Raw genomic sequence first — 15,894 nt, 5'->3', positions numbered from 1 at the left:
GGGGGGTGCAGTGAACCCGCGGGCCTGGGCCCCTGGGGGCGGCGGCCCCCCCTTGTGAGGACGAGGCCCGCGTCGCTAAGCAACCGGCACCACAGTCTCCCTGCCCCGTTTCGTCTGGCGAGACCCACTCAGCCCACCTGGCGTCGCGGCTGGTGAGGGCCTTTCCTGCCATCCTCACGCCAGGCCAGCCGCGGGGTAAGTCGAGGGAGCGACACCGGAACCGGAGCAGGCCGCGTGCCGCCTCCACCTCAGGACTCCGGGCCGCTGGGAACGGTGAGTGCGTCCTGCCCCCGCGCAGGTGACACTCTGCCCTTCGCATGGACTTGGGAGGAAAACGGCCCACTCCTACCTGGAGTACACGAGGTAGGCACAGTTCCCCTGACTGCGGTCACCCAGGGGGAGCGTAGCTTAAATGCAGCCCCGTAGTGGTAGAGGAAATTCAGCTGGACTCACCCAAGACATACTGAACGGCCAGTGTTTTCTGGGACTGTGACAAATGCCAGGGTGGTGGGACTGAGCAGGATTGACTGCGGGACTCGAGCGGCTGTAATTTAGGACGGAGCAGAGTTTTTCCCGTAAGGTAAGTGTGACGTGGCGGGGATCCCGTGAAGGGACCGAGAACCCCGCAGCATGGAGACAGGGAGGGGGCTCCGGCGGTCTCGGGTGTCCAGCTGGGCCTTGAGAGAGGTGGCTTTGCTGGGGCTCGGGGCTCCGAGGAGGGGCGGGAAGTGGCCGCGAGAGGAGACAAGGCCTCGCGGACGTCCCGCCGCAGGCAGAGGGTGCCGGCGAAGGAAAAGACCACGGCTCCCGTCTGCGGCCTGCGCGGGGCAGTCAGCCTGGGCAGCCCGTGACGGTGACGGCGTTTGCGTCCCACGTCAGCTCTTCAGCAGGGTTTGTGGAAACTGAGTCCCGGGGCGGGGTGTGCACACCAAACGCAGGCCGGGTCCTCAGGGACCTGAAAGCTTCATTGAGAAAAAGAACTTTCCCAATAATTAACACAAAAAGTAGGGCACAGTCTCTGATTTGATAATATTCAGTAGTTCTTCTGGGTTCAAAGCAATACAACTTTTATTCAGAAGAAAATTTGTTTATGAAATCTTTTAAGTTGACAAACTTAAATAATGGGACAAATTATGTTTTTATATGTACATTTATTTTAGTGTGAGAAGCATTCTATATTCCATATAAACCATAAACTATGCATCAGGACAGGGCCCGGCAAGACGGGGACCGTTTCCAAGACGACGCTTGCGGGTGACTGTTCTTCAGGAACCAGCTCCACTGACCTAGAACAATTGCGCAAGGGGCCGACAGCTACTGTTTGCTCCTATCCAACAAAAAGGGGATATTAGCCTCTGACAGAAGTGGCAGCTATTAATACTAATAGCGAAAAAGTGAATGAAACCACATTTTCACAAGAGACACGTGAAAATATAGGCTCTGCATGCGAGATCCCCAGTAATTCCAAAGAAAGGCAGAGGAGGTACTTTTGGGATTAATTTTTGAAATCCTAAAAGTATAGGTCTTTTTATATAAAAAGGTACCGTTTTATTTCTGTCATTATTTGCGCATATAAGAGGTGAACGGCAGTATTGCTTATATTCATTGACTGCTATTTTCTTAGAGAAATTGGTCATCTATGTTGGTGGAAACCGTGCTTTTATAGCATCTGGTGGTCAGGGTCACCTAAGAAGGCCCCCCCCAGCCACAACTGCAAAATATTTCCTCTCCCAGGTCAGTGATGACTGGAATTCACGGCGTTTCTCGGTTTAGTGCTTTAGCTTGATGCCAGTTCAGGTGGAAAGTTGCTGGGGCTGTTGCCCTTGGAGGCCTGAACGTGCCTATAAAATGCAAACCACACGGAGGGCACGCCCAGCTCTTTTCAGGGCTCCTGTTTGGGAAGGAGGCAAGTTCAGAACCGGAAGCTGCTGGCTGCAGAGGCTGCGGGTCGCTGGGGGCCCAGGCTCATCCTCGGGCCTGTCCCGCAGTCGGGACGCCCGCAGTGACGGAACCCACCGTTCTTGGGCCGCTTCCTTCCCGTGGGACCCCATGCGCCAGGAATGTCATCAAGGAGTGAGAAAGGTGGCCCCGTCCGCCTTCCTTGACCAGGAGAGTCTGTAGCCGGGGTGAGCCAGACTCAAAGGGGCACGACACCCCATAATTACAATAATGGCCCAGGAACGCCCTGGACTTTGGCTTCTAAGGAGCCGGCGGTTACCGCTCATCAGATGCCGGCGACGCTCTGATTGAATCACCGAGTGGAAGCCAGCGGGAGGCAGAAGAGCTCTGCGTGTTCGAAACCTGTGCTGTCGGCAGCCCGTAGGAAGATTCGGGACGTTTCTATTTGTCCTAGTTTTTTACAGAGTTGAGTTAAACAGTGGTTCGGAATTTAGATGGCGGCTGATATTTTCCTTCCAGACAAGGACTCTGACGTTAGAATTTCCAGTGGGTGACATTTCGCAGTGACCAAGTCCAACACACACCGACGGGACACTCACCTCCTTTGTGCGCTCTCGTGGGCAGTGAGGTGGCAACGCCCCTGCTCAGCATCCAGGGTCCCCGAGCGCACGTCATCTGTGCCGGTTGCTGACCCGGCCAGCGCGGCGTCTCGCGGGGCAGAGCCCTGGATTTGGGCCGAGCCTTCGGCGGCAGATGTCGGTGCTGACCTCGAGTGACGGCAAGGCGGCGTCTGTGGAGAGGCCGCTTCCACCTGGTGGAGTCCTGCTCATTTCGTGGCCCTCGAGCCCTCGGGTGAGGGCTGACAGGGACGGTTACGCCCTCCCCTGGTTGGGGTCGTCTTTACTGATTAGGCGCGTCTGGTCCCCGCCGGCACGGTGCCTTCTGAGGGTGGGGCGGAGCCTTTCTCTGAGGTGGGGTCGCTTATGTCAAGGGCGCCCTGCACAGCAGGCGGCTCCACCCCCGACGGACAGACGGACGGAGCGGGGCCTGCAGCTCAGCTCTGTGGGGCTTCCAGCCGGGCCCAGCAGGCTGCTGGGACTCTTGAGAGAACACAGGACGAGGTCGCCGTCTCCTGCCTGCACCCAGGTTCACTCGCAAGAGCTACTCAGCACGAGTGAGCATCGCTTTCACGGGCAGGGCCGGCTGAACTAGAGAGTGTCGTCCACGTAATGGAGCTAAATAGAAAACATTATCTTCTGCCTAAGGACCGAGGCGTAGGATGCTCTTCACTGCAGGAAACCACGTGCCGCTCAGGCTGCCCTGCACACTCGCAGCCCACAGGGGGGCGCCGTTCCGGCCACGCCCTGCTCCAGAGTGGAACCTGGGCCTGGCCCTTGCAGAGCTACGAAGGGCACTGAAGAGATTTCGGTCTTCCCTCCTCCTTCCTTCCCTCCTTATAAAACATCACTGAAAGCGCAGCATCTGTCAAAGTCTACTCCTTCCGCCTCGGTCAGAAACTCGCAGACACTACAGAATTTCTACCAAGTTGTTTGTTCATGCCATTATGTGATAAACTATGCAGGGACGCCACAAATCCAAATGGCCTTAACTGGGAATTCCTGATGTGCACATTGTCTCATCACAATGTCTGCATTTCCACCAAGAGTCTTTGACGGTTTTTACCCTTTCTTTAGGTCACCTGAAACATCATGCTTCATCATGACTTACGATGTTCTCAAAAACTATCCTGTTGCTTTCTTTGAAGTTCAGAAGAATGTTACAAATCTGCATTTTCTGTTTATCTTTCAAAATGTGAGGCATAATATTCACATTATTGTTTTTGCAAAATGGGTGTTTAAGAATTCAAGTTTTTCTTCTCAGCCATTTTTCTTACAAATGACCACTTACCTGACTGCCCCAAGCCTCTGCCCACTGACAGGCCTCCAGTGGGCCCGGCGTGGTCGGAGGGCACTTGGAAAGACATCCTAATTGTTTGGCCTGTTTTCCTTAAACTTCTCAGGCCAGTAAAACTCTTACCAATCATATGATATCACCATGTCAAGCTTCTTTTATCATACTCCAATTCATTTAAAACATTTCCTTTTTTGCTATTAATAATGCTCACGTTTTAGGGCAACAGGATTTACACAGGTGCAGGTCTACAGGCCCCCTTAGCCCGTGGAGGTTTTTGGTGGTGTAATTGCAAATATTTTTAACACATCACCTACAGAACGTAATATGCAAGTAAACTCTGAACATGGAGAGCAGGCGTGCGCAGGAAGAGTGGAGTTGTTCTTGCAGGGCTAGCCGCGGTGGGCCTGTGGGTGAGGACAGGTGGGCATCTAGCGAGGCAGTGCAACCTCAGGGAAGCCACGGACAGCGGGCGTGGCAGTGCCAGCTCTTTTATATGAAATACCTACTTGATTATGATGCCTTGGCCAACTCCTCTGTTTTTTGATTTTCAATGTTTAGAAACGAAAACCCTGTTTGATGGCAGAAGATGTACCGTCAGGGGCCATCCTGAAGCCACCGGTGTTCCGCGTGGACGAGACCACCCCCGCGGTCGTGCAGAGCGTCCTCCTGGAGCGCGGCTGGGACCGGTAGGACGCGCGCGAGCAGAGCGTGGAGGGCTGGACCCTGTCCTGGAGGACGCCCTCGTTCCGCATGGCCGAGCACGTCCACGTGAAGCCGTGGCAGAGGCTGAACCACCACCCGGGGACCAGCAAGCTCACCAGGAAGGACCACCTGGCCAGACACCTCACCTACACCTGTACGGCCCCTCGCTCTACGCGTTCATCCCCGACGTTCGTCACGCCCGCCGACTACACCAGGTTCGTGGCCGAGTACTTCAGGGAGCGGTGGGCGCTGGGCGGCAAGCGCGGCTGCTGGATCGGCAAGCCCGCGGAGCTGTCCCGCGGGAGGGGCATCGTCATCTTCAGTGACCTCAAAGACTTTACCTTTGACGACACGTACGTCGTCCAGAAATACATCTGCAATCCTTGCTAGTTGGCAGGTACAAGTGCGACCTCCGCATCTACGTCTGTGTCACCGGCTTTCGGCCTTTGACCATTTGTGTTTACCAGGAGGGGATCGTGCGCTTTGCCGCCGAAAAGTTCAACCGCAGTAATCTGGAAAACGACCACGCCCATCTGACCAACTGCAGCATCCACAGATCCGGGGCCTCCCACGGCAAGGTCAAAGAGGTGGTTGGCCACGGGTGCAAGTGGACACTCAGCAGACTCTTCTCCTACCTTCGCAGCTGGGACGCGGATGACCTGCTTCTGCGGCGGCAGATCCACTGTGTGGTCACCCTGACGGTTCTCGCCGTGGCGCCGTCAGTGCCCTCTGCCGCCAACTGCTTTGAGCTCTTCGGGTTCGACATTTTGATGCATGACAACTTGAAACCGTGGCTTTTGGAAGTCAACTACAGCCGGCCTTGTCCTTGGATTGCTCGACAGACGTGTCCGTGAAGAGGAACCTTATCCACGACATTAGTGAGCTGATTTACTTAAATGGGCTACGAAACGGGGGCGAGGAAGGCAGGAGAGCGGCAGAGGGAAGTCCCAGTGTCCCCCGTGCCAAGAGTGACACACGCGCGCTCGGCACGGCTTGTGATGCTCTTCCCCGCGAGTCCCTCCTGCGGGTCGCGAGGACATACAGCGTGAAGGACTGTGAGCTGGGGACAGCGGGAGGCCGTGTCCCGAGAACGCACGCGGCTCGGCACGGGGGCAGCGTTCCTGTCCGTCCACGGAGAGCCGCCCAGAGCCAGGCCCAGGTTAAGGGGCAGGCACACGCCGCACCAGGCGTTCACGCCCTGCGTGTCCCCCGCACAGTCGCGCACCTGCATGACCAAGACCTCCCCCTGTGTCCTCGCAGACCACGGCAAAGCGCCGGACCCCCAAGCGGGCAACTTCGTTCTCATTTTTCCTTTCAGTGAAGCGACTCTTGGAGCCTCCAGGAATGGACCAAACGTCAAGAGGATAATCCAAGAACTACAGAAACTAATGAGCAAGCGACATTCCCAACCGGTGAAAAATAAAGATTCTTAGGCAAAAATAGTACAAAAAAGGCCAGGAGTTAACTTTTGCTTTTTTGTTTAAATCAACCATTTTTTGTCAAAATTATTTTGTTAACTTAAAGATCAATCATTCAGAGTGAGATGAATCACGGAAAACCCCAATGACTCTGTTGTTCACAGAGCCCGGGCCCTAAATTATACCTTGAACCAGGCGGCTCCCTGGGGGGCCTCCGTCAGCCTTGTCTAAAAAGGGCCCCTCCCGGCTGGCCGTGCCACTGTCGATACCGTCCCGGCGCGTGCCGGCAGGACCTTGCAGAACCAGGCATGCCACCGTTCCTGCCAGATCAGAAAGGCCTCTGCGGAGTCCTGGGACACAAAGTTTCCAGTAGGTTCCTTGGAAACGTTGAGTGCAGTAAAAGAGTAGCAGGACAGCCAAGGCGCAGGCTGCGTGATTCCGTTTGCGCCGACTGTCCAGGGCTGGCAGATCCAGGGGAGCAGATGGGTGGCTCCCGGGGGCGAGGGGTGACTGCTGACGGGTAGGGAGTTTCCTTTTGGGGCGACAAGAGTGTTCTGTGGCCGTGTAGTGGTGATGGTTACCTAACATTGCGAAGGTACTAGATGTCACTACGGGTACCTTCTATGTGTATTTTACCACAATAAAAAATAAGACAAAAAAGAAAGGGGAGGTCACGGACAGACTTACTGCCCAGAGGCTCCTGGGTGGGCAGAACTGTCCCCCTCTGCAGACAGGAGGGGCCAGGACTGAGATCCAGGCCATTTCCCCATTTTCCACTGCAGGACAGAGGCTGGCACACCTGCCCCAGGGACACAGACAGCTGAGCCTCCTGGCGGGACGCCGGCTGGGCAGAGCGGCTCCCAGCTGCAGCGGGAGGGCTGGGCTGAGCTTCAGGGTCAGGATCTGCGACACGACCAATGTAGACCCTTTGCCAAGGGTACAAAGTTCCAGTTAGACAGAAGAAGGAAGGCCCGGTGATCTCTGGCACTGAATGGTGACTGTTGTTGATAATGATACATTGTATATTTCAAAATTGCTAAAAGAATGTTCTCACCACAAAAAGTGTTAAGTTTGTGAAGTAAGGGATATATTAATTAGCTTGATTCAATCATTTCACAATGCAAACGTGTGTTAAAACATCACATGGTACCTCACAGATATATACAATTATTATTTGTCAATTAAAAACTTTTTAAAAGACCGACAAGAGGCTGGGCACCGTGACTCGTGCCTGTAATCCCAGCACTTTGGGAGGCCAAGGCAGGAGGATCACTTGAGGCCGGGAGGTCAAGGCCACAGTGAGCTGTGATGACACCACTGTACTCCAGCCCGGGCAGCGGAGTGAGACTTTGTCTCAAAAAGAATAAATAAAAATAAAAGAGAGGCGAGACTGAACGATTATGAACAGGCCTGCACCATGGGCAGTGACTGCCGTCGATGACCAGATAGTGACTGGCTGTGGCTGGAGGGCTCGTGGAGGGGCTTCTAGAACAGCTGACAAAGTCCTGTTACTTGGCCTGGAGGGAGTTCAGGAGAAAGCAAGAGAAAAAAAAGGCTGCAGTAGGTTTAGACATGAGGCCACAGTGAGTATTTTGCTCACTGCCTGTTTTCACACATTTATACATTTTTTCAATTTTTTTTATTTGTTCTCAACCTTGTTCCCAGAAATATTTAAAAGAATCAAGTAAGAATATAAGCACATTAAGGTTGTTCTGATTTTAAACGTCAGCTAATTTCCCACGTTAAAGTATCTCGCAAATGGAGTTGAGAGCCTCCTCCCCAAGGCTCAGGCGTCCCGGTGAGACTGAGCCAGGTGCCGGAATCACTTGAAAACCAGAGGTCAGATTTCACTCTCCAAAACGCTCGCTTCTTTATCATTAGGTATTAATGACTCCTCAGGCATAAATGTCGATCTTGCAGACATGGGTAAGGTGTGTGTTCTTGAGAAAGATGGTTTTATGTGAGTATTTGAAGTTTCAGGGCAAGACTCGCCGTGGGCCACTTGTCAGGAGAACTTGCCAAATCCAGGCGGAATCCCCCTCTTACGGCAAAATGTGGGCCAACTGAGCTGCGGCAATAATGAGCTCACATAAGACGCTGAAAAGAGCCAGGAAGCCTTATATACACAGAATTTGCGATCAGGAGCACAGGATACAGAGGCTGCGATGGAAACAGTCTTCCTGCGGTGGAACAAACTGCAGAGTGGAGAAGACTTACCAAGGAGACGCAGGGTAGTTACTTAAAAACCCCAGACTCTACTCCGGGGAAGACGGAACAGGCGTACGTCTCCCCACGCTTCCCACCAAGCATGACCGGACGCTCCGGGCAGTGCAAGTAAAACCGACAGGGGAAGACCGACGGGTGGAGAGAAGCAGCCGGCCAGGGCCTTGGGGGCCTCGGACAACAGGGCGGCGAATTCCCCGACTTTCTCTTTGCCTCCTACGTCGCAAACCGTGCACCAACGACGCACCAGGAAACCCAAGCAGACGGACAATGGCTCTGAAGGCAATTCCAAATCTGCTTGCTAGGGTCCGGAGGACACCTGTCCCGCGTCCAGGAATCGGCCCAGTGCAGGTCCCTTTTAGATCGACCCCAAAGCAGGAAGTAACTTTTTCGTGCGCAAAGGAGCCAGATTGGACCATTCCCGTTGCTACGAATCCAGCAGGAAACTGCACACACACAGAACCCAGAGGGACAGACGGTTTTCACAGACGCAGACTGCTGGGTGGAGGAGCTGAGGGGCAGAGATCAGGGACAGAGAGTTGCACAGACATGAAGACCAAAGGACCTTCCAGAGTTCCTAAGAATGGGCTGCAAAGAATGTTTGCACAGCACACGGGAGCTGGCAGACCTCCTTGGCATTGCGATTAATGAAAAGTCTTATTTATTTATAAGGCAAACCCTCAGCTGCCGCAGGGGCTGGAAAGTTCTCACTTAGGGTGAAGGCCTCAAGCAAGGAGCCAGCTCTGGGGGAGCTGGGCCCGGGACAAGAACAGCGGGGCCTGGAGCAGCTCAGAGGACGAGAATGGCCCAAAGGGTCTGAGTTCTTAACCGCAGTTAGCACGAGGCGGAGTCACCTATTGTGTAGAGGGCAGGACCTGGGAATTCCTACCAGACACACACTCCGTGGCTAGTTTCACGCGTGCGTAGTGAGCTGACACGTCCGTGTCAGTCGTATCACGTATCGCAGATTCAACCCATGTCAGAGTAACCCTTTTGCTGAATTTTTAAAGACCCAAATTAACATTCAGCAACAAAACCTCCTTGCGATTGAGCCCACACGGTGTGCTAAAGAACAATTTATGCTTAGTCCGCGAGAGAGGCGTCTGTGATGAGCTCCATTTACGGAACAATAAACACCATGTCTTCTCATCCCTTCCAAAAAGCCTGGCCACACAGTGGAGTATCAAAGGCCCAGGAACCGCAGAGGGAAGACTGTCTGGCTTCACGTCACCCAGTGTTCCCGGACTTGCTGGTTGGGCCACAGAGCGCGGCTGTTGTTGTGCACAAGTGTCCTGAGGCCTCGGTAGGGAAATACCGCTGCGGTTTCGGGCGTCAGAGCTCTGTCCCAGCCACGGTGTGGGGTCTGGAGCAGGAACCCATACGCCCTGCTCTGACAGGCTGCCCTCCCTGCCACCAACACTGACTGTGCCTCCCTGCCGCCTCGAGCCCGTGCGTGTCTCAGCCACCGTCCCGAGCACTCCCCCAGAACCGACCCGTGGAACCCTTGACAGCAGTCCACGGCGCGCACACTACGATGCCGAAACGCAGGCTAGAGGTCACCCTGCCTGGGTCACCCAGCCAGGTCGTGGGTGTGACCGCAGAGCCCACTGGGCAGCATTTCCCTGAACTCACCTCCCGCTGTAGAAACTACCGCCCCCAGTATCAAAGCTGTGAAAAGAACGGCACAGGCTTTGTGCGTGAGATCTGGCGTTAGTCGTTCTTTTGCGTGTGTTTGTTTGTTTTGCAATTGTGGTTAGACTTCTAAAAATAGAAGAAGGAAACTAAAGCATGAAATCCAGACCAAAATATCCATTTTCTCACACCCTCTTTCAGCCCAGTTCATAAATAAGACCTGCAAAGAAATTACAAATGCTGGGAGCTGACCGAAATGACTCCCCTGACTGATCGTTACGTGTTCTTTTCGACGAGCACTCTCAGGCCTTCCGCACGGCAGCGTCTCAGTGCCAAACCGGCAGCTACATCTCAGAAAACAGCTGTGAAAGGGGCGGATTTTCTGACCTAAACTCCAGCCTCTGTCGCCGCCGTCTGGGCACTGCCCACGTCCCAGGAGGCTGCCGGCAGCCGGACGGATAGAGGTCTGAGGGTGAGGCCGTGACAGCCGGCCAGGCCCTCCCTCAGCTCTGGGGCACGTGGCCCCGTAACCAGGAGGTGACTGCTCACTGCAGACCTGACCCAAGCACGGCGTTTGGGGAGCTGCAAAGCTCAGCTCAGATCAGGCCCTTGTCAGTCTTAACAAGGAGGGCGGCCGCTCGGGGAGACGGAAACGCTCATATTTTACACGAACAGTGGTGAGAAAGAACTATGGGGACAAGGAGGAAGTTAGGATACAACCTATTGTTATAACACTCTCTTGAAACTTTATCCTGGAGGCGCCCTTCCCTCTCAAAGTCCTGTGAAGGATGGCGTGACGTTGCTGCTGGTGACAGCGATGACAAGCTGACCAGCCCTACATGGGAGAATCTGCAATTAGTGCACCCCGTGCAGAGAGCTGGCTTCTTCGAATGAGGATGTTCAAATCTTTCATATGAAAAAGCAGGGTGCACACAGTGAGGGCCGAAATCACACTGTAATAAGGTAGAGCAAACTCGCAAAGCCAGAATCTCTGCGTTTCCACAGCGGATTGCTCTTCAGAGCCCCGACGGTGCCTCAGACAAGACGCTGGCAGTGTGCAGGACATGGATGCGGACTGCGCTGTGGGGACAAGCACGGCTCGTCTGCGGCCGCGGCTCCTGCTACTTTGTGCCGACTCAGAAAAGCTGCAACGCAAACTGCTGATCGAGGCTGGGCGGCGTCTACGCAGGCGTTCCGGACCTGGTGCCTTTGCAGACACACTGCAGCGGCGGGCTCTCGGCTATTTGACAGGAATCGGGGAAAATGCGCACTTGCTTTTCATTAAGCTCTGAATTATCCAGACAGTTGCTGCCCTGGAGAACTTGCCTAAGAGGCTCAGTATCTGCTAACCCTAATGTCTCCACCCGTCCCCCTCCCCACGCACGCACGCAGAAGGCACGTATCCACGCCAGGTTTATTGTGATGTTGCCTACGTGTCCGCTCGTGAGGAAACCACACAATTTACGACCCACTGGGATGGGCTGTGTGCGCCGTCTGACCATTTGCATAATAATAATAAATCTGCAGGCACTAGGAACACCCGTGCTGGAGGCAGTTTGCGTTATCACTTTGAACCTGGAGTTAGTCTCGTACAGGACTCCCTCCAGGTGGGTACAAGTGCCGCCTGGCAGATGGGTGCACCCCCAGCAAGGGGGCGTGGGAAGGGAGCTTGTTGAAGCCCCAGGGAGGTACAAGGCTTTAGCGGGGGTCACAGCACAGAGCAATAAGTAGATGCCTCTCCTTACAGCAAGCAGCACAGACAAGGCAGAGGGGGCTCCGCGGTCTTCCCAGAACCCGGGCCCTGCGCCTCTGCGGCGCTGGCCAGAGCGTGGCTAAAACCCGCGGAGCTGTCATTCCGTAGAAGAAAACACGAACACGGTTTGCTGACGTTCCGGCACTGAGGACTGTTCTCAGTCTGCTGCCGGCCCAGCCTCACCCCCCTCACCTCCTCAGCTCACCGTGTTACAATGAGTTGCTGTTAATAATTACCTACGCTTTCTTAACTTAGAATCGAGTTACACCCTGAATCACCTGCACAGTTGCCCCCCTGGAGATCTTGCCTCGGGACCCCAGATTCCGCGGCATCTGCTTTCCCCACCCGTACCCCCTAGCACACAGGCACGCAGCTCGTCCCAACGGGTCGCAGCGAATTCACGGCTCCCCGACATCCTTGGGGCCCCGGCCACCACGACCCACTGCTTCCTTCCCTACGCGGCGTCTGCTTTAGCCCGCGAGGACCACGATGCCGGCAGCAGCGATGAGCTGCTGAGTCCTCAGTGTGCACCAAGCAGCACGTGCGTAGTAGGAGTTGGGTCCCCAGGATAACCTGTGACGGGTTTCCCAGCTCGACACTGTTGCCGACTGGGGCCAGGTGATTCTCCATTGGGCGGGGGGCTGTCCTGTGAATCTGGGATGTTTAGCAGCTTCCCACCCCCCCCCGCCCCAAGATGCTGGTAGCACCTCCCACCACCTCCCCTCAGCTGTGACAACCACATTTCAAACGTCCCTGGAGGGCAGAACTGTCCCTAGTTGAAAAACAGATCTATAAAATAGTTACTGCCTGATTCTTTAGAGGCAGAGACTGAGGCCTGATGGGATTTGTCGATTTGCAGGCGTCAGACAGCTGCTGTGACAGTGTGGGACGTAGCCGGGCCCTGTGGCCCTGCTCCACCGGCCTGGCGGCTGCGGGGCAAGGCACCTCCTCCCGCGGCTATAGAAACCGTCCCCAGCTTGTACCGGGTATTACTTCCTCGCTCTGCCCAGCTTTGTGCAATACTCCCGCTCGTTCTTCAGTTAACGCACACTTACCAAGTGTTTACCACTGTGTTTCCGGAGAGTTCTGCGTTGGGGGCGTTATTCAGTGGTTACGTTGCTTAGACTTCACCACATTCCTTTGAGTTAGGTCCCAATTATTAACCACCGTGTACAGAGGCCAAACAATTACCAAATGATAGCGTGAGAATCCGCAGCCAGGGGCGGTGCTGGCAGTCAGAGTTCCCAGCAGTGAAGTGTGCCCAGGAAAGGGACTGGCTGGGTTTACGGGAAGCCGCCTGGCTTCCCTTCCCCCGTCTGTGAACACCAGAGGAAAGGGGGCACAAATGTGCAAAATGTTGCCTAATAATTGGGTTAGTTTTGACTTTAAACAAAGAAGACAAGCGCATCCGTGGCCGCCCCCCTCCCTGATCTGGTTTGATCTTCGGGTCATCGTCAGGAAACAGTGACAGGTGTCTTCCCACCGGCTTGTCCCCTTCTCACTGCCCTTGGGGAGGTGATGACGTTCGCCCCTCGCTAAGTGCCTGTTCCACTTCATGGAAACACAAAGGGTCCACACTGGAAGTTCTTTAAAGCACAATTATTGGGGTTTCGTTATTTTTCTTCCACTCAGATCATTATGTGCCGATTGCCTGGGTGGCGCTGTCGGCACAATTGTTATCTTTCCGTGAAAAAAAATACTCACCATTGATCAGTTCCAAATCCCCGTCCCTGAACTTGGTTATGAATAATGAATACGTGTTGCGATTTGTTTTTTAAAAGGTCACGCCATGCACTCATGATCAGCCAGCGTCAGTCAGCTCGGTGAGCCTGCAATCCCAGGCCACATAAATTGCAGTGAATACTGTGTAAAAATTATCCTTGGTACATTTTTCCCCCTTCCGTCCCATTCTTTTGATCCATACGCTGCTCTACTCTGTTCCAAAGATTTATTGATTTCAATTAACAGTCAGAAAATATGTAACTTCTTATGCATAATGCTGGACTAGAAATATAGGATGTCTTCATCTTTAAATTGAAAATATTACTCATGTAAAGATTAGCAAAAGGAAAAACATTGACATAAATTATCTCAAGATTTGGAGAATTAATATATGTGCATGTAAAAATTCTAAATGGCAAATGTGCTTTTTGTTCATGATATCACACTGTTACTCCTAACCATAGCTCAGAAATACAGGAGTTAATTCAACCAGGAAAACACACAGGGAAACAAAAGCTGGTGCTGGGCCTCTGAACATATCTTCCGCAATCCATCAAACAAAACTAGGTGAGGGGCCCCCCCTGCTGGCCACCACTGCGCCGTCCTATTTGCGGTTCGAGCTGAGACTGCAGCTCACCCGCCGACTCCCAAACCAACCAGGTAAGTGACGCAAGGTTGCGTTCAGCTCAGCATTAAGAGGATGAATTCTTTTTTTTTGAGACAGAGTCTCACTCTGTTGCCGGAGCACAGTGCCAAGAGGATGAATTCTTAACCAACGATAAATCTCCAGCCAGTTCTAAAGAACCAATTGCCCCCCAGAAGTGAAAAGCACTACTAATTTTTTAAATGCTCCACATAAGAAAATCATAAACTCAATTATAATTTTTGGAGTTTATATTTTAAAAAGACACAAATAAACAGAGAATTTTAGCACGTCCAGCACAAAACACACAAGAAATGGATTCAGGACGAGAGATAAGAAGAGGTATTAATAGTAAAGTCTTAGAGAAATTGGACTGAGGTCGGGGTGCCAAGGACGTGGGGCAGACTGATGGTCTCGTTGCAAAGACAGGGAGGGTCACACGGGACGAGGACAAAGTGGGCTACCCAGTTCTTGCACCCACACCCCTGAGGTTTCCCTAAGATTGAGAGATCAATTCATCCACGTACTTATTCAACCAATGAGGGACATCGCTTACTTCTCATAGACCTGCCGATCGAGCTGGTAAGACCAGGTGTTTGAATTATTTGGGTTTCTGTTTCCCATGACAAACCTGTATAACCACTGCCCTAAAGACAACAAGCATTTAAATGAGCCAGGCTGTTACTGCAAGTAGCATTCCCTGTTGTTCATTCACTCAGAGGCTTCATCTGCTTGCAAGAACATAAATCCGCCTTTATTTGGCCAAAGTTTACACAACAGAACAAGAATGAGGAAGATTCCTGGTTTCCAATAGGCCAATGAAACAGGCTCAGCGTGAATGAACCGCTGAGTTGACCAGGAAGCTGGACGACAGCTGTTCTGAGCAGGACTGGGGGCTCCTCGGAGCTCACAAAGTGCCAGAGGCTGAGGTGCAGCTCGGCCTCTCTCAGCCCTGCCTCGGTGACGACGGCCACCACCTCGGACGTGTCCTCAGGACGGGAGCTGCCCTCAAGGGTAAAAGGCAGGCCGGGACATACCCGAGGCTGTAGTTTTAACTATGTTAACTAAACAAACAAATTTTCCTCTTGCAAAGTGATTGCCTGATTTATAGGAAATAAACTGGCAGTCAGTGATGCTAGAAACTTCTGGCCTCTAGGTCAGAGCCCCACGGCAGCCTGGAGGGGCCAAGCGCAAAGCCGTGGGAATTTCTGGGGAGAACTGGAAACTGCAGGGACCTGCCTTGCCCCGGGGGTGCCGATTTCTTCCTGTGCCTCCTCTGTTTTTGTCTTGGTCCCCATGAGGTGTCCTGGGGAAGACACTGGTTTTACAGGAAGATTCTGCAGAGAGAATATAACCACCGTCTGCTGCGGTTGCCGGAGGCAGCAGAGAAGCAGGTTGCCGGGACATGGCCGGGTCCGTCCCCGAGTCAGCGGGTGGCATCCGCACCAGGACTCGGGGCAGTTCTGTGCTTTCGGGGGTGGGGACCTCCCACTTGTCTGTGTGACCTGGGCCAGGGCGGCTGCAGTGACAACTCCCGTTTTCCACGCCTGACAGGAGCAAGGCACTGACAGGCCGCCGAGGGGCCGCTCTCTGAAGTGTGATCCCTGGCCCGCAGGCGTCGAGCTGAACCCACCAGCTGGAGGTGAAAACGAAATAGGACCCGGAGAAAAACCCCGCCCATGTCCTCACTGGTGCTGCCAGGGAGGCTGGAATAGAACGTGCGCTTTCCTGGGGGAACGGAAGATAGGCGGGACCCGCGTCTGTTTCCTCGTCGGGTGCCGACTTGCACATCCTAAATAAGTTTCCAGCCCAAGGTCCACACTCTCCCTCACGTGTGAGAGAGCCTGGGACGCCCTTCTGGGGAAAGGCAACGGCAGATGGCAAAGCCACTCCCGACCCCTGGCAGTTCGCCTGCCGGGAAGGTTCCTCGTGGAACCGGATGTGCGGCGTGGGGGGGCCTCCTGTTTTGCCAGGGAAGTCGAGGGAGT

At 53.8% G+C, this 15,894-nt stretch overlaps 1 protein-coding gene across 1 annotated transcript; it reads left to right on the top strand.

The window, feature by feature from the left end:
- The first annotated feature begins 4,377 nt into the window (after positions 1-4,377).
- On the top strand, positions 4,378-5,948 carry TTLL2 (tubulin tyrosine ligase-like family member 2). The gene is given in 6 exon segments (XM_012659277.1): positions 4,378-4,663; positions 4,666-4,699; positions 4,701-4,897; positions 4,900-5,325; positions 5,328-5,619; positions 5,621-5,948. Coding segments are annotated over 6 exon segments (1,551 nt in total). The 5' UTR covers positions 4,378-4,389.
- Positions 5,949-15,894: the final 9,946 nt, after the last annotated feature.

This window comes from Propithecus coquereli, unplaced genomic scaffold, assembly GCF_000956105.1.
Source record: "Propithecus coquereli isolate 6110/MARCELLA unplaced genomic scaffold, Pcoq_1.0 Scaffold601, whole genome shotgun sequence".
Taxonomy (NCBI): domain Eukaryota; kingdom Metazoa; phylum Chordata; class Mammalia; order Primates; family Indriidae; genus Propithecus; species Propithecus coquereli.
This window is presented reverse-complemented; position numbering and strand designations above follow the sequence as displayed.